This window comes from Thalia democratica, chromosome 2, assembly GCF_965202585.1.
Source record: "Thalia democratica chromosome 2, ktThaDemo2.hap1.1, whole genome shotgun sequence".
In the NCBI taxonomy this organism is placed as follows: Eukaryota; Metazoa; Chordata; class Thaliacea; order Salpida; family Salpidae; genus Thalia; species Thalia democratica.
The window spans coordinates 26270714-26291650 of record NC_139166.1 but is presented as its reverse complement, the minus strand read 5'-3'; the positions used below and the strand labels follow the sequence as shown (position 1 = coordinate 26291650).

Genomic DNA, 20937 nt, shown 5'->3' with positions numbered 1-20937 from the left:
ATAAAAAAATCTTAATTCTACATACCTTGCTTTAGTGTAGTTTAGTTTTATAAACTTTTTAGCTCATAACTATTTTTAAATATACAATCAGCATTTTTTTAATGAAGCAAAGCTGATATCAAGATTTGTTTTGTTCTTCATCATATAAGATATTTCCAAAATGAACTTTATGAACTAAAATTTTCAAAAGTTATGACAACTAAGCGATTGTTACAAATTTTAATAAAGGCAAAATTAACAACTCTTTACATGACAAAAACTTCAAAAATATTTTTTTTTAGTTTGGGAAAATGTAGTAGGATGCTGAAACCTTTCAATTAATAAAAGATTTTTGTAAATTGTAAATGTAATTTATACATAAATATTTTTTTTAAATAAACATCATTCATCTAATAAACAAAAGTAAAGGAAAAAATGTATGAAAAACTCAGCTTGAAAATTCTAGCACTACTTTAAGTATTTTAAATAAGTAGTTTGTACAATAACTCAAAGCGTTGTTTTTAATTGAATATAAAAGTTCAAACTTTTGTTACTGAAAGTCAGCATACTTTGAACAAAATCATATTTAGCTTTTTCAAAATAAGGTAATTTTTCTAATTTTTTTGTGGTTTAAAAGCACAGGTTTTTTTTCGAAAACAAAAGTGAGTTAATTAGTAAAAGTATGACACTATTTGCTGCTTTCTTATTCTATAAAACAAGTTGGAAACTAAAAATAACTCTTTAGTAGTGGCTTTTATATTTGTAAAAAATTATTAGACGTTAAAAGTGCACATAACTTTAACGCTTTTCTATTTAAACTAGGGTTTTCCAAACTTAATTTCATAATCATTCCCTTGTAACAAATTTAAAAATAAAACAGATTGATCCTTTATTAGGTATCGCCTCTTCACTAGTTATTACCCGTTTACTTTTTCACCTCTTTGACAGTTCCCGCTTTGGGAAACCGTGGTTTAAATCTTACCTCAGGGTTAAATATTAAACAGCAAGCTAAAGTAATTAAAATAGCATGCTAAAAATATAAATTTAGTGACTGTCCAAAGTTTCAAAATCTATCCTTTTTTTCGCCCCTTTACTAATTATTTCCCCCAACCCTATTAAAATCACCCTCATTTGAAAACTAGTGATTAAAGATAAAACTTAAAAGTTATCAAGATTAATTCAAAAAGGGCTTTCTAAAGTGACGATCCATGGGGGCCAAAAGCTGCAAAGGGGGTGTGATTAGTAAAAGTGTCATAACTTGAAACACACACCATATATTCGTGAGTTGATGATGAAAAGCAAAAAAAAACGTATTTAAAGGTAGTTTTTCTGGGAAATGTTATCAGAGGGGGTCAAGCTTTTTACTTTCTTCAAAGGGGGCGTTATGAAACAAAGTTTGGGAAACCCTGGTTTAAATTGAGTAAAATTTTCATACAGTTATAGGATTTTTTTAAACTTTTGAAAACAATCGTAAAAATAGAACTTTGAAAAACTTTAGCGTACACTGTACCGTTCTGAATACAAACAATTTTAAGTGCATCGTAAACACATGTTATTTTTATTTCAAGTCATAACTATGAGTCTTCTCGAAATAAGTTTTTTTTTTCTAAATTGTTAAAAACTAAAACTAAACACATTTTCAGTAAAATTTGTTTTTACAACTTTTCTTTAGTTTTATTCAACATGCTATTAGTAAAGCGTTTTCACTTCGAAGAACAATAACTTGCACAGTGTGTTCAGATAAGCTTGCTTAAAAATCATAAAATAAATATTGCTTCTCAGCTATTATATTATCACAGCAACTTGGACAGCCTTGGGTCCGAGCGCAGTTTTTGCTCCATCTGCATGTACTTGTTAGGCGCTATTTGCTTGTGCCTTTGAAAAAAAATAAATTTTAAATTTCAAAAATGTTGTATCGTGAGATAATTGACATCAAAATAATCAGTACATGTAAATAGTATGTAATACTTGTCTTATAAAACTTTAAATAGATATTTACTAAAAGTAAATGCATTTTGATTTAAGTAGAACAAATTTAAAGTTAAACATCTATAAACTGTTGTAACTATAAACCTTTAGTTTTTATATTTATCAAAAGTAAACCTTACTCAAAGCAGAATAAAAACCTTATTTAACAAGCTAGCTCACTTAAACTTTTACAAAAACTCGAATGGTGCAATTTATTAACACCAGTATTTTTTGGTGTTCAAACGAATAAAACCTGTTGAGTCTCATTTCAAGTATGTGAATTCTGAACATGGCTTCGGAGCAGTAGTTGAAGTATTCCTCCTCATCGTCTTTCGTCATCGCCACTTGTTTCTGTTGGTACTCCTGCTGCCTCTTGTGCAGTTCAGATGTTTCCTTGAAAAATATCACTTACGAAATTTTCAATAAACAAGTTTACCAGCAAAGCATGGCACTGTTTATACTTATGTTTTTACCGTAAAGCAGTAAATCTGAAGCACGTGCAAAACCAGTGCTTGTTATATGCTACTCAATGATTTAAGAAAAAAGTAGAGCCTATTGTAGTCAAATATGAAAAGCAAACACTGTTCTACTTTTTTGTTTAATTTTTAACAATCAAACTGTCATTAGAAACATTAAAAAGTTTGATGCAAGACTATAACTTGTATAAATTTCACAATAAGTGTAATGAATAGGTAATGAAATTTTAATTTATTTAGACATGAATGTACTATGCAATTGAATAATAATTCAATTATAAATGAAGAACTCTTATAGAGTGAAACATCGTTTCCTGAAGAAATTTGAAATATAATATTTGCAAACTAAAACATCTAAACTTAAAGTAATACACGAACCAAGTTTAAGACGCAAACAGAAACAGTTTTTATTAACTTAAACAAATAATATTATAAACTTTAAAAATCTATCTTAAGTTTAAATTTATTATTATTATTTTTTCAACTTTGTATCAACTGGTTCATCCCATATATTTTTACATTCAAATCTACAAATCTATAATTTTACATTCATACTCTCTAGCAATTATAACTCGATATTTTCCATACCGATTTTTTTTCAACTACAACAAAAAACCCTACAAACACTATAAATATATAACATAAAAACTAAAAAATAGTACAACAATTTAACTGGCTAGCTAATTAAATTAATACGTCAATTTATATACACAAACTTTGTATATGCCCAAGCACTTGTAGTTTCTAAACTTGCTAGTCAAAAAAAAAGACTGCATTTTGTTTCAAACTCATCTTAATAAGCAAAATATTCGAGCATTAAGCAACCCTTAGACAAACAACAGCATGTCGAAAGAGCACCAGAAGCACAACAAACTTTCTCGAATCTCTGCTGAATGAGATTGGCCTTGTCGATCAGCCGCTGCTTGAGGTCGGCCAGGCACTCCTCCTTCAGTTTGAACGCCTGCTGGGGAGTGAGGATGCGAGGGTTGTTGATCTGCTGGAGGAAGGGAGCCAAGTAGTCCATCTCCTTGTCCTCGTTGGCGGCAGCTTCCTCCGCCGCCAACCTCTCCTGTGTAATTTTTTTTTTTGTTACAAAAAAATTAAACCTCTCCTGTGTGAAAAAAAAGGTTATTTTTAATAATTTTAAAAATTTAAACCTCTCTTGTGGAATTTTTTTTTTTATTACAAAAAAATTAAACCTCTCCTGTGTGAAAAAAAAAGTTTTTTAGTAATTTAAAAAACTTAAACCTCTTTTTTGGATTTTTTTTTTATTACAAAAAATTTAAACCTCTTCTGTGTGAAAAAAAAAGTTTTTTTGATTATTAGAAAAATTTATAACTCTCGTGTGGAACAATTGTTTTTTAAATATCAAAAAATTTCAAACTTCTCCAAATATTATAAAGCAAATAAAAAAGTATTATTTATTTAAAAATCAAATTCAAACCTCTCCTTTGTTTGTTGGCACGAATGAGTTTTTTTTTTTTTTGAAAAATGACGAGTTTGTGAGTCGAAGTTATTATTTGTTTTAATTTAGTAAAACAAGTTCTCAAACGTGGAAATCTTACGATTACTATTCTACTCCTTGTTTAATTAGTATGTACTAAAACTGTAAAAGGTTTTTGAACCTTAACAGATTTGTGGTACTTAACAAAGCACTGATTTTAATATTAAAATAAATAAGTTTCACAAATATTACTTAAACAAAGTTTCAAATTCAATGTGTATGTACAAAGCATACAAGCTTCTTAGAACTTTATTTCAGTAACTTACCCAATTCACAACTAAAACAACTAACCAGTTCTTCACGGTGAGCTTTTGCTTTTTCGTTTCTTTCTGTGTCGTACACAGACACAATGAGTTCGTTCTCCTTCTTCTGTTCGTCGCGCTCCTTCAAAATTTCCTTTATTTCGTCTTCTGCCACTCGCACACCCTAGCGGTGGAAATATTTTTAGTGAGATAAAATCTTCTTGGAAGTTTTATTTTAAACTTTTGTGATCGAACTTGATTACAAAGCAACAAAACTAGCTTGGAAACTAATGTTGTGCTCTCTGAAGTTATTGTATTTACATATATTACGCAACGAGTGAGAAGTTAATGTTATAAAAATATTTTTATAACATTTTTCTTTTAATTTGCTTTGTACGTAGCATATAAAAAGTTAAATTGCGGATACGCTAAAAAGTTTTAAGTTTAATTAAACTAAAAATCATACTTTTATTGTTTTTTGTTCAACTTGAATGAGTTGTAGAAGATACTGGTAAACTGGAACTTGTTTTGTTGGTGGCTTTTTTGAACTAGGATGAACTACCTTATGAATAAAAACAAAAGGTTTTATTTTCAAGTATTAAAACAAGCAAAATAGTATAATTAAAAGAGAATATACTATCTTAAAAATTAAATAGAAAACATACAAAAATTTGATATTTAAAAACTTAGAACTTTAACATGAAAATGGTTAAATAAACAAATATAACATAATAAAAACACTTTAAAATTTAAGGTAAAAATCAACTTTAAATGTTATATAAATTGATGAACAATCAGAATTAAAAACATACATTATTTTTCTTAGTAAAAGCTTGCTATTTGTTTTTTTATAAAACTTGAGTTAAATTAAAACAATTTTATAGTAGGGATGGGAAACGTACGGCCTACCAATGTTTTCGAAACTTAAATGGAATCGGTCCCGCGAAAGGAAAAACTTCGGCCTGAAGCATGTAAATATGGCCCGCTGTACTAAAATTTTGAAAGTTACAATATTACTTCTGAGATTTGAAAAAAAAATTCAAAAAACGTCTTAGGTTCACTTTATAGGAGTTTTTAAACTTCCATAATATGTTGTAAAAAAAAGTTATAAAGAATTAGTTTTTTGTCAAAGTGAACTACCTAAATGAGTAATTTTCGTGTATTAAACGAAACTGAAGTGCTCCGGCCTGCCAAGGACTAAACTATTCTACATTTGGCCCGCCGACTGAAAATATTGCCCACAGCCTATAGTGAACTTAGTTAAAAAACTACGACCGTTTTGTATATGTTCAATATTCATTCACAGTAATAACTGTTGTTAACGTATGGCCGTTTTTTTTTTCAAATTCAAGCTATATTTACCTCTAATAATAAAAAATGATAATTTATTCTTTTGAATAAGAAGGTGTATGTTATAATGAATGCAACATACATTGCTAACCTTACAAAAAACTGCCATCAAAAAGTTTAATGGTGACTCTTGTAATGATTTTGCGCTCCAGGTACTCATTATTGTACTTAATACTTTTTAAAATCTACTAATACGGGACTGGCACGATTACTAAACACTTTCAGCTAGCAATCAGCTAAGAGAAATTAATTTTTACACACGTTAGAAAAATGAAGTTTTTGAAATTTTCAACTGTAAGGTGTTTGTTAACATGTCTACTTTTAACATTGTGCACAACAATTTATTTTAAATCACTAATAAAAAGAGTGGTAAGGCAGAACGTTCAAACTAATAGTTAATAACAAAACAGTGTTATAACCATTAAGTATTTCTAAACTAATAGCTTAAAATAAAATTAATGATTCAATTTTCATGTCTTAGATGCATTTTTCTTGTTCAAATTCAACTTTAAACCAACACGAATACAAAATAAGGAGGATTTTTGTTAATTCGTAACAATTTTTTTGCAGCAGAATACTAAACAAGACAGAAAAAAAAACTTTGTAATAAAGTTAAAACCATTCAGACGACTAGCCTAACACACAAACTAAATTTATTTCTAAATTAGATATTCTATGGTTGATGTATACAATTTTTTTTTCAATTGTGATTATGTACTAAATGCTTTTATTCTTATTAAAAACCTAAATACTTCATTAATCAAAATAGCAACATTATAACAGTTTAACAAAAATAAAACAACTAATTTTGAGACTTTTACTTTACTAACAAGAGTTTTTGCAGTAAATATTAAGATCAACCGTACAAAATACCTGAAATTTTTAAAAAGTTATTCCTTTTTTAAACAAAGAACCCCTGATTAAAACCTACCTAAACTAATAATTATATGAACTATAAAATTCAAATACAGTTTTTTTTTGTATAGGGTAGAAGTTATCTTAACTAAGCTGAGAAAAAAAATCAATATAAAAGTCTTTTTGTAAATATTGAGCTGTGAAAAACCAAAGATAATAAAACATATCCTAGCAAAACCTCTTAAAAGTTATACAAATAGATTTCATAATGAAAAATTCGTATTTGAAATGCTCACAAAAATCCTACCATGTATGCAGAGGTCATGTCCCTATTCCACGGCAAATTTCCTCCCTTTTCCTCGGCATTGGGCGGCTTGTAGTAGGTGCGGGTAGAGTTGGTGATGTTTTCATCGTTTCTATGGAAGCTGACGGTGATCTTGTCGTCGGCCACCACAAACATCCGGGTTTCCACGTCCTCGTTGGCGTCTATTTCCGGGTTTCTGTGAAACTTTTCGGTGATTTTCTGTTGATGAGAAAGGCAGTGAACAGTTTGTTTGAATTTAATTATTTTTTCTTTTGTTGTTTGCATTTAATTGTTGGTGACATTTTCAAAATTTTCATTTAAAAGATAAGGTTAGAGTAACACTAACATTTCACAAGTTTTTAAATAGTTTAAAACTATTTGTCTCAAATAAAAAGAAGAACAATTTAAAAATGTAAAGTATATTTCCTTAAGTAAAAAATTAAACAGCTATAAAAAATAATTTATAAGAGCTTTGGTAAAATAAAATTTAATTAATTACTATACTGCTTTAGAACTAAGAACATTTTCAAGTACTAATATAAATAGTATAAAGTTTTTGATTTTAATGTAAAATAGAGTTTAAAAGATAAAATTTGTTGTATTATAACCATTTTAGTTTTATCTAAAAAAACAACTATCATAAAAGACAAAGCTTTGAGCAATAAAAAAAATTTAAATATCAAATTCATTTTTAACTCATACAATTCAGCTTTTTGAAAACTATAAAAAAATTACCAAAATCGGTCGAACGAGTTTCCAGTTTTCGTTGTCCGACTTGCTTTCAGGTTTTCCGAAGATCACTCTTCTGTAGTACAGCCTGTCGGATCTGTCAACGAATGACTCCACCATTTCCGACATACAGTCGCTGCGCATTTCAAGACCGTCTGTTCTGTTTAAATTTACTTTCCAGTTTACAAATATACTTTTAGGTCGATTCATATACGTGCTTAGTAGTAAGCTTAGTAATTATGAGTACAGAAGATCTATGCAACTGTTCTAGAAAAAAAAATAGGCCTAATTGAATTACAACTTGGTAATAAAAAGTATCTAGCATGGCTAGAAGCACGCAGGTCAATACTTTTAATAAATGCAAGCAAAGTTCGTTTTAAAATCAGATGACTAAAGCACTGATAAAAAACGTAAGGTAAGAAAAAACGTCACAACACAAGACTTTTATTCATTAGTTTATTCATTAAAAAACAATTTAAGTATTTGTTTACAAGTTTTAACAAACATGCGTAACTCAGGTTACTAAAATATATGCAGTATCAAAAATTTTTACATTCGTTTTTTAATTGAATCTGTTGCAATAGTTTACACTCAACTGAAACACCTGGAAAAGAAACAGCAACTCATAGTTTTCTTTTTTTTTGGTTCTTAAAATAAAGTATTTGAAATTTAAATGTCGAAATCTCAAACTGTAGCAAAAATCTAACAATGTAAACCAGAGTTTCCCAAAGTGAACCATTACAGAAGTTTAGGGGGCAATGAGCAGTAGAGGGGCCACAGGGGGACCATGAGGTTATAATTATAAAAAAAAGTCTTGAGCGTTTTTAATGGTAGTTTTTTTAAAAATCTTGTCGGAGGGGGCCATAGCTTTTCCAATTTCTTTAAGGGGTGCTTTTTAAAAAAACGTTGGGAAACTCTGAAACAGTCCACTAACAGTGAAATAAAATCAAACAGTTCAAACTGCAAACCTGATTTGATTGAAGAAGCGCATAACTCTTTCGACGAAGGGGTTGGTGTCGTTCTTGCGGAACCTGTGCAGTTTGAGCCCCATGGTCTTGCCGTCGGTGAAGTGCTCGCTGATGAACTTCTGGTCGTCCACTATCATCTCGCACTTGTCCGCTCGGTTAGCGAACCTGTCTTCCGTTCGCAGCAAGTTCGTGTCTGTTTAGATATAGTTTTCAATTTTTTCAAACTTATAAGCACTGACGAGCTCTTTGAGCGAAACATTGTTAGCAGAATAAACTTTGGAAAAGAAAATAGTAAATGATAACATAAATAAAAGAAATTTCATTTTAAAAGTATAAATCTCTGACTGTTTCTTCAAATAACTAGGCGTGCAATAACAAAACTAAAGCTAGAATATATTTTCAATACTTTTTGGTAGTAATAATAAATGTTGAAAGTTTTTGAAACTGACGGTTTATGTCATCGTACACGAACAGTCGCGACACCATTCCGTCAGGTAGCAAGTATTCGGCATATTTTTCCATCACAGCGTGCTTGAACAGTATCGTCTTCTTTCCCGTGGGAATCCTGCAACGCAACTATGTTAGAGGGCTTATTTTTAGTACTACAAAAAATAAAAGATTGTTTTAAATATAACTTTTGAAATAGTTTTATTACTTACCTAAATGCTATAAAAAAAAGGTTTTTTATCAAAATACAATCTTTACCAACTGCATTCACTACAAAACCTGTTATTCAACAAAAAAAAGTTACTTTTAACAAAACTTTACATAAGGCTTTACATTTTTCACATTTCGAATCACCAACAACAAGTCAAAACATCAAAATTTCCCTACTGTGAAACAATCTGCTTCTGGGTGATCACTATCGGCTTGCACCAGCTGGAGGGAAAGTCCAGCTGCTTTCCCTCCGAATCCTCCGCGTTCTCCTCCTCAAAATCGTCAAAGTCCTCATCGACTCCGCCTCCTCCTCCGTGCAGGCCCTTGAAATTGGGCTGAAAGTTGTCTTCCATGAGCAGCTCCCAGCAAACCGAGTTGTACAGATCAAAGCTCAACCGCTGAGATACAGTACTGACGTCAGTATAACAAATCAAACTTTGATAAGTAAAAAAAAAGTTTTTAGTTACTTTAATAGTTCTAATATGTTAAATAACAATTCAGATTCAAATAAGCTTATAAGGATATACTCTAACACATTTTACCAACTAAAACTATATTCAATGCTTACAGCACATCCATCCGAGCAGTCCTGCATGTTGACCCAGTAGTTGGCGCTGTTCCAAACGCTTTCGATGCCCAGGAAGCTGGTGCTCTTCGGCGAGTGGTCCCTGCCCGTGAACGGCTCCACGAAAAAGTCTTCGGGAACCTCCCTCTTTCCTGCCTTCACCAGCACCCACGAGTGGACCCGCAACCCGAAAAGCGGATCCGGTGGGGGTTTTTCCCTTTCCTAAAATTATTTTCCAATGAGATTTTGTAGCTTTGAACTAAAATTTATTAAAAAAATGTGTTATGATAAAACGTAGTAAAACCTACTACATATTCTGAAAACGATAAAAAAGATAAATTAACAAAAGCGAGCAAACTTCTAAGACTTCCAAGATTTCAGCCCTCTGCTTCTCCTCTTCTTTCCTCTGCTTCTCCAATTCGGCTTCCTTCATTCTTTTCTCGTACCTGCTTCCCAGCCCTCTCGGCAGCCTGACAGTGTACTTCTTGTTCGGTTTCTCTTCAACCACTTCCTCCACCTTTTAGCAAGTACTTGTTTGAATGAGTTTAGTTTTTTGGTTGAATTAATAATTAAACATTTGTACTGACAATGCACTTAATAAAAGAAATCGTTTTAGTATGCTTTTAATTGAAACGGGTCATTTTTGCACGAGGGGACACTTTTGCACGGCGACTCTTTTGCACGAGCGTCACTTTAGCACGAGAGGACACTTTTGCACGTTGTCAGTTTTGCACGGAGGGTCATTTTTGCTCAAGAGTAAAAAAAAACATACAAAATAAAAAAATAACAAGTTGTAAAAAAAAATATAATTTTATAATAAGATTAATTAGTAACAAAAAGGGTTAGTGGTAACAGTGATATTTAAAATAAAAAATAAAACAAAAATTAAATACTAATAAAAAACCGAAAAAAAAATAAAAAAAAGTTACCGATCGAGGATTAGGGTTAGGGGTAACAGTGATAGAAAAAATAAATATATACCTAATAAAAATTATAATTCAAAAAAATTATAAATATCAAAAATAAAAAATTTACCGACCGAGGGTAAGGGTTAGGGGTGTTAGTGATAGTAAAAAAAAAAGATTAAAATTAATAAAAAAACTTTTTTTTGTTTCAACCTGTGCAAACGTGACGCCGTGCAAAAGAGTCAACGTGCAAAATTGTCCACTAAAACAAAAGTGACCCTGCGTGCTAAAGTGACGCTTGTGCAAAAGAGTCAGCTTGTGCAAAAGTGTCACCTCATGCAAAAGTGACACCCACCCACTTTTAATACCTACTGTTTTTCAGCTATAATTTTTTTTTTGTTCAGCAACAAAAACTAAGTTTGTTGAAAAATATAATGTAAGATTAAACGTATTTATAACCTAAATTTATTTTAATTCGTTTTATTTTTTTAACTTTAAAACATCTTCAAGGAACACTATAAAAATTTTACAGTAGACAATAAGAGCTTAATAAAAATATTCAATTTTCCACTAGAATCAAACACTTATCAAAACTTTAATACAAAATTTTACTTTTTCAGGCGGTATGAGCAGAGGACAAATTTGCCTGGACTCGTCGGCGAGACACACTTCCCTGGTGGCGTAACCACTAACAACGTAGGCGTCGTAACCTGCACCAATCAGCATGCTGCATAGCAAGTTGCTCACATCAAAGCAAGTTCCTGTGAAAAATGAAGAAACTTTAAGACAGAAATAAACATTAGGTGAGGCCAATTAATGTTAATGATATACAACAGTTCAGAAGTAGGAATACTATTGGAAGTTAGTTTGTTCTACAACTTTTGAATGTACATTAAATTGATATAACAGTTTAAAATTCTTAAAACCAAAGAGTGTAAAAAAATTACGCGGATAAAAAAGTCATTACTATTTAAGTCAAGTTTAAAATAACGCTCAAAGATTGTTCTCCAAAAGTAAAAACAGACATCAATAAAACTGAAACTAACCTTTTTGCCGCATGATGACTGTTGTAGGAGAATAAAGTTTTTCAGGAACTCGGTAAGCGCAGGGCAGTTGTTCAAGGGAAACGTAATCTGCTACAAAATCAGCGCACCCCTTCCAATGGAAGAATTGTTTCTGCGGCAGTAAGGTTGGCCGGCACGTTGTACAAATTACTTTCTATAAGTTTTTTCAGCACTTGTAGTTTTTGATTAAACTGGGCTTTGTTTTCACGCATGGATAGATTTAAAAAATATTAATATTATCAAATTTTGATAAATTTGGTGTTTTTTTATGGTTTTTATGCTATAGAATACTAAGTTGTAAAAGATGTTTTGAATCACTATTTGTCATCATATTAAAATTCTATATAACATGTGAGTACAAGACAAAACTTTTTTTATTTAATGAAAACTTTAGCACTTTTTTAAAATTTTACTAATTTGAAAGACTAGTATTTTCAAAGTTTTAATGTACAAATAACAAGTATAGAAAATATTTAAACATTTTATTATCTGACAATCAAACTTGTAGTACAAATATTTTAACTTAAATAAGTAAAACTTACATAAAAATTTAAAACTTTACTAAATTGTCATATACATCAAAATAAAGAATCTGAAAATTAAAATTAAATCTTATAAGTAAATATTTAACTTGAATCACAACTTGTAAAATACAAAGCAGATTTACCCCATATCCAGTATTAAAAAAGCAGACTATATGATAATAAACGTTGCTGGATAACTTTTTTCGTTGAATTGTATAACAGTAAAGCTATTTTATGTAAAAACCAATAACAGTTACACTACTATTAAAATTCTAACTACAGCATAACTAACCTCTACATCACACTCATTAACGGGAAAAAGCATAAGAGGCTGCCTGTCATTGTACAAGTGAACGTACTGAAGTCTAAAGTTTTTTGCAAATTCTAAACACAACTTTTCCTTCTTTGTGTTACTATGATATGATGGAGGAAGCTTTCTTGTGTTAATTACATCCGGACTGAATAATAAAAAGAGTTTAAAATTTAAACTAAATAGTAAACTTTTAGCATATCCTTTCTTTTTCAGTTTACCCTATTTGCTTTTTTAAATAAAAATTATAATAATTTAAATTGACAGTTAATTGAAAATTTTATATACTAGGTTAAGTGAGTCATTTTTTTCTTAAATGATAACTATGATTTTCATTAAAACTACTTTCAAATATGAAATAAATAAAAATAAAGAAAACAAGTTCAAATATACTTAAGTAAAAATTAAACTTTAAACATCTATAGCATAATACTTTATTATATACTTATTTAAGTACTTGCATATTTAAGTACAAACTACAGCTTACTACTCAATAAAATCGTCCTGATCTTCTGGGGGAACTTCGTGATACTCATAACTGTACCTGTCTTCATACGTGTAATCGTACTTGTCTGCATCATCTTTCTCTGGTATTGGATATATCTTGTTATGTAAGTCAGGGATGGTTACCTTTTTTGGCTCTGGCTGGTTAGAGCTCATTTTAACAGGAGTCGTTACGGTTCAACTTAATTCAAAACTGAAAACAATGTTGAAATGCAAAAATATTTATGAGCATTCTTATACTTGGGATAAATAAAAACTAGCAAATAAACGAAGTTTAATTATTAAACATATTTTTATAACTCAGCAGTTTGCAAAAAAAAATATCTAAAAAGTAAAACTATTTTTTCTTATTTTTTTTTGTTCTTTTTCTTTTTATCTTTATCAAAGTCTACAGGCTCAAAAAGTTCTTGAATCATTGCCTCCCGTTTTTTACCAATTGGAGTTTTCAAATACCAGTTTTGATATTCTTCCTCTTCCTCCTTGTACACAGGGTCAATTTTTGAAAACGGAGGAACAAATTCAGCTGACTTAAGAGGCCTAGTAGCCATGTGGGATAATCTCTTTTCAGTCAACACTTGCTTGATTGACTCTATTATGTGCTTCTGAGTGTATCCCTCTGACATTTTGGCCAAGCTGCTGATGTTCAATGAGTTTGTTATGATCCCACCAAATTTTACTATCATGGCCAACCACAAAGCATGTCGTGAGGCGTACTCAGGTCTTGGAACCATTATTATTCGTTGGTAAGCTTTGAACAAACCTTTTTTGGCTTTGAAAGGAGTTGATGAAGTACCAACAAGAAGAAGTCTTAGTCCAGGCTTGAAAAATTTTAGCAACTTTGGAATTAACTTAGCAAGGCGCTTTGGCTCACTTTTATCATCTTTATCAAGTTTTTTCAAGTACGCTTTATGTGCATTATCAATCCAAATCACCGAGGGTTGCATTTTACTTGCTACTTTCCAAATCATATTTAAAAGCAAATTAATGCCTGTAGTACCAGGGAATTTTCCAACTAAATTTTCAGCAGTCAAGTCAAATAAATTAGCAGCAGTTTCTGTGCAAATTGCATGCACAAGACTTCTTTTTCCTACTCCACTAGGACCAGTAATTAACAAAGACTTAGTAACAGGCATGTTTTCATGCACTGTTTCAGACCCCAGAGGTAAAATTCCATACAAAGTTATGAGCTGCCTTACATCATGGACACTTGGTTGAGGTTCAACATCATTTTGACGAAGGGTAGTAGCAAGGTAGTTATACTCACCTATATAATTTTTTATTGGAAAATTTTTGTTACGTACCAATATTCCTTGCTGTACTAATTCCTCATACATTGACTCTACAGTTCTGTCACCAGTCAAGTCTTTTGGCTGTTTTGCTTTTTTAGCCTTTGCTTTTTTGGGTTTTTTTGGTTTTTTTAGTTTAGTAGGCTTTGCATTATCAACAGCAAGCTTGAGATTTTTAAGTTCTTCACTCATTATAAAGTCAACTTGCTCGCGTATTTCTGCTTCAACATCGAGTCTTTTTTCTTCTCTTATCATCTGAACATCATGTTTTTGAAGATAGTTTTCATTATCATCACGATTTTTCCACAAGCTGCAATACTGATCATTGCTGTCTTTTAATGGACCTAGAAATTTTGACTCACTCATCACCCAACCTAGCTCAACTTCTTCTTCTGCTTTCTGATTTTTTTTACCTTTTTTACCCTTATTACTACCTTTTTGAAATTCATTCTTTTCTTTCCTTTTCTTTTTTTTCTTTTCTTCCTCTTCAATTGCAGCCAACCTCATTTCTTCTTCAACTTCTTCAGGAGTTTTCTTGGCAAACAGCACTGCAGACCCACCCATGTTTGCAGGTGGATAATCAGGCAAGGTTCCAGTTAAGTCTCTGCACTCAATAAACCACTGCCTGATCTGGTCTTGCATTGCTTCTTTCATGTCTGCCCCTTCAACATCTCTAATTTTATCTCTAGCTGCGTCAACTGCTTCTAAATATTCTTCATAATTGTGTTCTTGAGTCTTTCTTCTGTTGCGCTGAGTATGTATTACTTTTTCATGCAGTTTTGAGTTGTTTTCTTTGGAAAGTGTCATCCCCAAAAACTCATCCTCAAACCTACGCTCAACCTCAGTTTTTGCTCGTTGCGAGTAGCCTCTCCATCTCTTTTGTATTCTAATGGCAGCTGCCCACGGTTCAATGCTAGGCGCTCCCCTGGCTAAGGCTGCTCTTTCTCTCTCTTCCTCAGCTCTTATCTCCCTCATAAACTTTGCTCTCAGTCTTCCCTGCCTTGCTCTCTCATTCATTTGAATCAACTTAATGGCTTGCTCTTCAGACATCTTTTTCGGTTTGCCTTGTTTAACAGTATCCTTGATGTTATTTAAAATGCTAGCTAGAAGAGTTTCTCTTTCTTCCAAGTGTTCTTTGTTATTTACAATAAAGTACTTTGGTATTGGAATTTCAATGTCATCAGGCGTCAGCTTTAAATCAGAAAGAACATCATCAAAAAATTGGTACTCGGACAGATCAAACTTGACCATTTCTTCTTTTATTTCAAGCATTCTACCCATCGTGCCATCTAGCAAAATCTTAAGGGTCATTCGCTTTTGAGGGTGAACTATTTGATCATAGCATTCTTCAAGTTTTCTAAAAACCTGCACGTATTTAACAAATTGTGTAGCAAGCTTCTGGTACACTATATTTCTGTCCAACTCTGGCTTTTGAGGTTCCTTTGAACATTCTTGCTCTATAAGCTCGTTCAAGTTTTTTTGAGCTCTATGCCATTGATTGTTATAAGCAGTGTGTGACATGTTAATAACAAAACATCTAATTTGTAAACTAGTCTGGATTATTTTTCAAATTATTTATTTGTTCAAGTCTGTCAAAACAAATAACATATAGTACTTTTATTTTTCACTACATTTTCTACTTAGCAAGTAGTAATATGATAACTGAATGATATACAAGCTGTTCTAAAAGATATCTAGAGAGAATATTACTAATACTTAACAAGTAATTTTTCTTAGCTTATAGTTTTTGACTGCAGTAAAGTATTTACCTTTTTATTATTAAATTTAACCATAAAATAAATAAATAAGAAATGGTTGAATTAATAGTAAATCTTGAAATCTTAACTATGCTAAGCTAATACAAATTTCGGAGAAAAATCATTATTTTTGGTTATAACAAATTTTGACTTAAAAATCAACTCCCTTAAAAACAGTTAACTTTTTTAATGTATAGCTGTACTGTAAACTAATCTACTTAAAGTTTATAGAAGCTCTCTTTATTTTAGTTTATGTAAAAAGCTAGTATACTATTTTTGAAAACTTGTATTGTTTTAATATTTCTTATTAGTGTAAAAATACTGAAGTTCCAAAAACTTTATGCTTATGAAAATTTTAAATGATTAAGAAACATAATACAGAAGTTTTTTTTAAAGGTACTATTTTATACATGATGAAAGAAAGTCACTTTTAATTTTTTTTTTAAACTTCATGACTTACCTATTGATCAGATTTTAAATCATTCACACACCACCATTAAACAGCAACGTTTTAATTAATATTAACTAAAATAAATTTAGTTGATAAACTATGTTAAATAGTGTTGTAAGTAATCTACAGTTTTTTGACAAATGTTTATACTTTAATTTCAAATTTGATCTTAATAAAGTAAAGATAATTTTAAATAAACTAAGTAACTAAAAGTTCGACTTGAGAGTTTAAAATTAAAGTTTCAAATAGTGTAAAGTGATTAAATAAATCATTAGGTATCAATTTGATTACACACAGAGCGAATAAAACAAAAAAAAACTTTGCAAGAGTGAAAACATGCATTATTAAGTAAACAAACTAATAATTTATATTATCATTAAATCACATTCACAGTTCACAGTTAAAATACTCACAATTATAAACAAGTTTTATGAAAAAATAAAAAAACTCAAAATAATACATGATTAAAAATTATGAGTGTTAAAAAAGCTATATATTTCAGGACTTTATTATAAACTTAAAAATATAAAATATAAAATATGACTACTTAAAATATTCTACAGTCTTTGTATAAAGCTATTTTGTAAACAAACTTAAAATTCAGGCAACAAAAAAGTTTAAATGTGTAATTATACTCTAAATTACAATTTAAATCTAAAACAGACTTTATAACATTTTTTTAATTAATCGACAAAAGTTCAATTAAAAGTACTTTAAACATTCAGACGGAAAACTGTAAAAGCTTATTTGAAAGTTATGTTAAATATTTATCTCTTTTTCTTTCCTTTTTTCTTTCCTTTCTTTTTATCTTTACCATCTTCCGGTTCTTCAAGTGCTTCTTTCATTTTTTGTCTCTTTTTACCAAGAGGTGTTTTCTTGTACCACTTTTTAAATGTTTCTTCTTCCTCTCTATAAATAGGATCTATTCTAGAAAGGGGAGAAACAAACTCAACAGCTTTAAGGGGTTTTGTATTGAGGAGAGATATCCTGCGCTCATTTAAAACATACTTAATTGACTCTATTATATGTCCTTGAGTGTAACCATCAGTTATTTTGGTTAAACTACTTAAATCTAAACGTTCTGTTATTATTCCACCATACTCAGGAATAAGCTTGGACCACAAACAATATCTGGATCCGTAGTTTGGTCTTGGTACCATTATTATTCTCTGGTAATTTTTACACAATGGTCTAGCTAATGCTTTAAATGGCTCCCTTGATGTTCCTACAAGTAAAACTCTTTTACCTGGCTTAAAAAGTTTCAAAAACTTTGGAAGTCGTTTCTTTAACCTTGCAGGTTCAGTTTTATCCTTTTTGTCCTTTTTCTTGTAAAACATTTTTTCGCAATCACCTATATATATTACTGAAGGTTGTAACTCAACTGCAACTTTAAACACCATGTTTAACAATAAGCTTAGACCAGGTTTACCTGGATATTTCCCCACTATGTTTGGAGCACTTAGATCAAATAAATTAGCTCCAGTTTCAGTACAAATAGTGTGCATCAGAGTTTTCTTTCCAACACCTCGCGGACCTGAAATGAGTATTGATTTTATTTGTGGCATACTTTCGTGTACCATTGCAGACCCCAAAGGTAGTATTCCATACAAAGTTATCAGTTGTCTGACATCACTCAGCTCAGGTTGAGGTTCTAAACCTCTTTGGCGAAGAACAGTAGCTAAGTAATTAATTTTGCCAAGATACTTTTTTAGACTAAACTGTTCATTGCGTACTAGTATACCTTGCTGAATAAGTTCTTCAAACAAAGACTCAGTAGTCCTGTTTGCAGTTATGTCTTTTTTCTTTTTCTTACCTTTCTTCTTTTTCTTCTTCTTTTTCTTTTTCTTCTTTTTTCCTTTTTTAGCTTTCTTTTGACGATCAACTGCTATTTTTAAGTTGGCAAGTTCTTCTCTCATTATTTCATCTACTTGGAGTCGCAGCTCAGACTCAACTTCAACTCTCTTTTCTTCTTTAATTAGTTGATTTTCGTGTTTCTGCAAGAAGTTTTCTTTTTCATCTCTGTTTTCCCACACACTTAAGTATTTGTCATGGCCTTCTTTTATTGGAGTTAAAAACTTTGAAGGGGGCATTCTCCAACCGGGATTTTCTTCTTCTGGTTCTTTTTTACCTTTTTTACCTTTCTTTCCCTTTTTTTTCTTCTTCTTCTTTTTCTTTTTCTTTTTATCTTTTTTGCCCTTTTTTTTCTTTCCCTTGTTTTCCTCTTCCTCAATTGCTTTTAAACGCATCTCTTCTTGAACTTCTTCAGGAGTTTTGTCTGCAAAAAGAATAGAAGATCCACCATCTTCCAGAGAAGGATAATCAGGAAGCTTTCCTGTTAGATCTCTGCATTCAAGAAACCATTGTCTAATCTGGTCTTGCATTGCTTCTTTCATTTCAGGACCTTCAACTTCCCTTATCTTTTCTTTTGTGGTAATTAAAGATTGTTTGAAGTCAATGTCATTTTCTTCCTGGACAACCCTTCTGTTTTGTTTAACCTTTAGAGCTATTTTTTGAGGCCTAAAACTTTTAATGTCAGTATCTTCTTCTGGCATCATACCAAGAAAAATCATTTCTTCCCTTCGTTCGCGTGCAGTAATTTTCCTTTGAGTAAAACCCTTCCAAACTTTTTGAATTCTCGTTGCTGCTACATTAGGATCTAAGGTTGGTGCTCCTCTTTGAAGAGCTGCTCTTTCTCTCTCTTCTTCTAAATGAATATCTTTCATAAACTTTGCACGTAATCTACCTTGTCTTGCTCTTTCGTTCATTTGAATTATTTTGATTGCATCAACAACAGACATTGGTTTAGGCTTTTGAGCTTTTTCAACAACTTTTAGCTTGTCAATTATATTAGAAAGCAGCCGTTCTCTTTCATTTAACTGATTTTTAGTATTTATCAGAAAGTATTTGGGTATAGGAATTTCCATGTCATCAGGAGTCAGTTTTAAATCTGATAATACGTCTTCAAAAAAGTGGTACTCAGAAGCTTCAAGCTTGACCATCTCTTGTTTTACTTCTAACATCCTTCCAATTGTACCATCAAGCACATTTTTCATTACCAACCGTTTTTGTGGGTGCACTATTTGATCATAGCACTCCTCAAGTTTTCTAAATATTTGCACATACTTAATGAAAAGAGTTGCAAGATTTTGGTAGACAACTGCTGTATTCTTTTCAGGCTTAACTTTTTCAGGTTCTGCTGGCAATTCTTGAATCAAAAGGTTGTTCAGCTTCTTGTGAGTTTCATGCCACTGCTGGTTGTAAGCTACATGAGACATTTTTAGTTGATACCTTTTATTTAGATGCAAAAGCTTCCATAGGCTTATTTAGTTTATTTTTATAGCAACTAAAGTTTAACAACTTATTAACTTGAAAAAAAAAAACTAAGTCTAAAACACAAGTATGGTGATAAATATATGATAAAATATATAAGGCTTCTGATCATATTAGGTACTTGAATATTCATTTTTAGTAAAACAAAATTATTATTTATTTTTACCAATTGTTAAGCAAAACCATTCAACTTTAAAAGTCTAAAAATAGTTTTGTAAAACTGATAATAGCATACAAACAAATTTATTTAATTATTCTAATTTTACAAAAATGTCAAAAAGTCATCACAAACCATTAAACAGTTTATAAAATAAAATTTAAGTAGTAACTAAAATGATAAGGTTCTAAAAGTTAGATAAGTCAACAATAATGACAAAATTTAGATATTTTTTTTTTTAATATAATTAGTTTAAATAAATAATAACAGTTTTACTGCTTACATATTCTTAGTATTAAAATAACATTAGAATAGTGTTTTTTTTTTTAATTTATATTTTATTAAGTTAATTTTAAAAACTTATTCTATTTGTTGTAACTTAAACCTAGTTTATAAACAATATTCTTTAAAAATTAAACTTACTAAGTTATTTAAGTGTAACTTAACTAAATTATATTGTTAAAATTATTGCAACTTAGAACTCATATATTTTAAAACAAAGTGTAAAGCATATATCTTCTGAATGTTATAAGTCTAATAGAAATTAACTATAATAAACACATATTGTACACTATCCTATTCTAAAATTAATTATTCATACTTTCATATTGAAATCTTCACAGACTCTGTAGATATGTTAACTTTTGATAGAAATAAAAATGTCGAATAAACAAGTTTGTCACTTTTTAAAGCAAAAAAAAAACATGAGTTTAAACTATAAACTAGCCTAATTCAACTGAGTTTATAAAAGATTTTAAAAATTACTTCCTCACCTACAGCAGAAATCATTTAAAGTTAGTGTAGGTAGTACAGCAGTCTGCAAACAATAAACTTCAGTGTGCACAAAGAATTTTTTGGATAATCAACATATGTTTAAATACAGTGCTTATTCACTTAACTAGACGCTCAATTATCCAGACAGTTTCATTGGAGAAGGTTATCAAAAAATGTTTAATACTAAACACTTATACAATGTGAAAAATATTTTTGTGTGATACAAGTATTTAACCTTTCATGTTATAAGAAAATTTCAAGTAATTTTATAAACTATG

At 30.4% G+C, this 20937-nt stretch overlaps 2 protein-coding genes across 3 annotated transcripts; both read right to left on the bottom strand.

The window, feature by feature from the left end:
• Positions 1-907: 907 nt before the first annotated feature.
• Positions 908-19736, bottom strand: LOC145829651 (dynein regulatory complex subunit 7-like). Of its 2 annotated transcripts, XM_082937504.1 has the most exons (17): positions 16408-16474; positions 12888-13097; positions 12383-12548; positions 11549-11720; positions 11115-11263; positions 9956-10114; positions 9601-9819; positions 9210-9430; positions 8825-8940; positions 8376-8568; positions 7414-7567; positions 6682-6897; positions 4636-4731; positions 4219-4353; positions 3298-3492; positions 2201-2340; positions 908-1854 (listed from the first exon to the last, which is right to left on the bottom strand). In XM_082937504.1, the coding sequence occupies exons 2-17, from the start codon at positions 13058-13060 to the stop codon at positions 1773-1775; spliced, it is 2586 nt and encodes an 861-aa protein (XP_082793630.1). In that variant the 5' UTR covers positions 13061-13097; positions 16408-16474; the 3' UTR covers positions 908-1772. The 2 variants fall into 2 exon arrangements, with proteins under 2 accessions (XP_082793630.1, XP_082793629.1); XM_082937503.1 differs by lacking the exons at positions 12888-13097; positions 16408-16474 and adding an exon at positions 18027-19736 and having other exon boundaries at positions 12383-12523.
• Positions 13082-15711, bottom strand: LOC145830180 (dynein regulatory complex subunit 11-like). The gene has a single exon (XM_082938093.1). The coding sequence runs from the start codon at positions 15709-15711 to the stop codon at positions 13252-13254; it is 2460 nt and encodes an 819-aa protein (XP_082794219.1). The 3' UTR covers positions 13082-13251.
• Positions 19737-20937: the final 1201 nt, after the last annotated feature.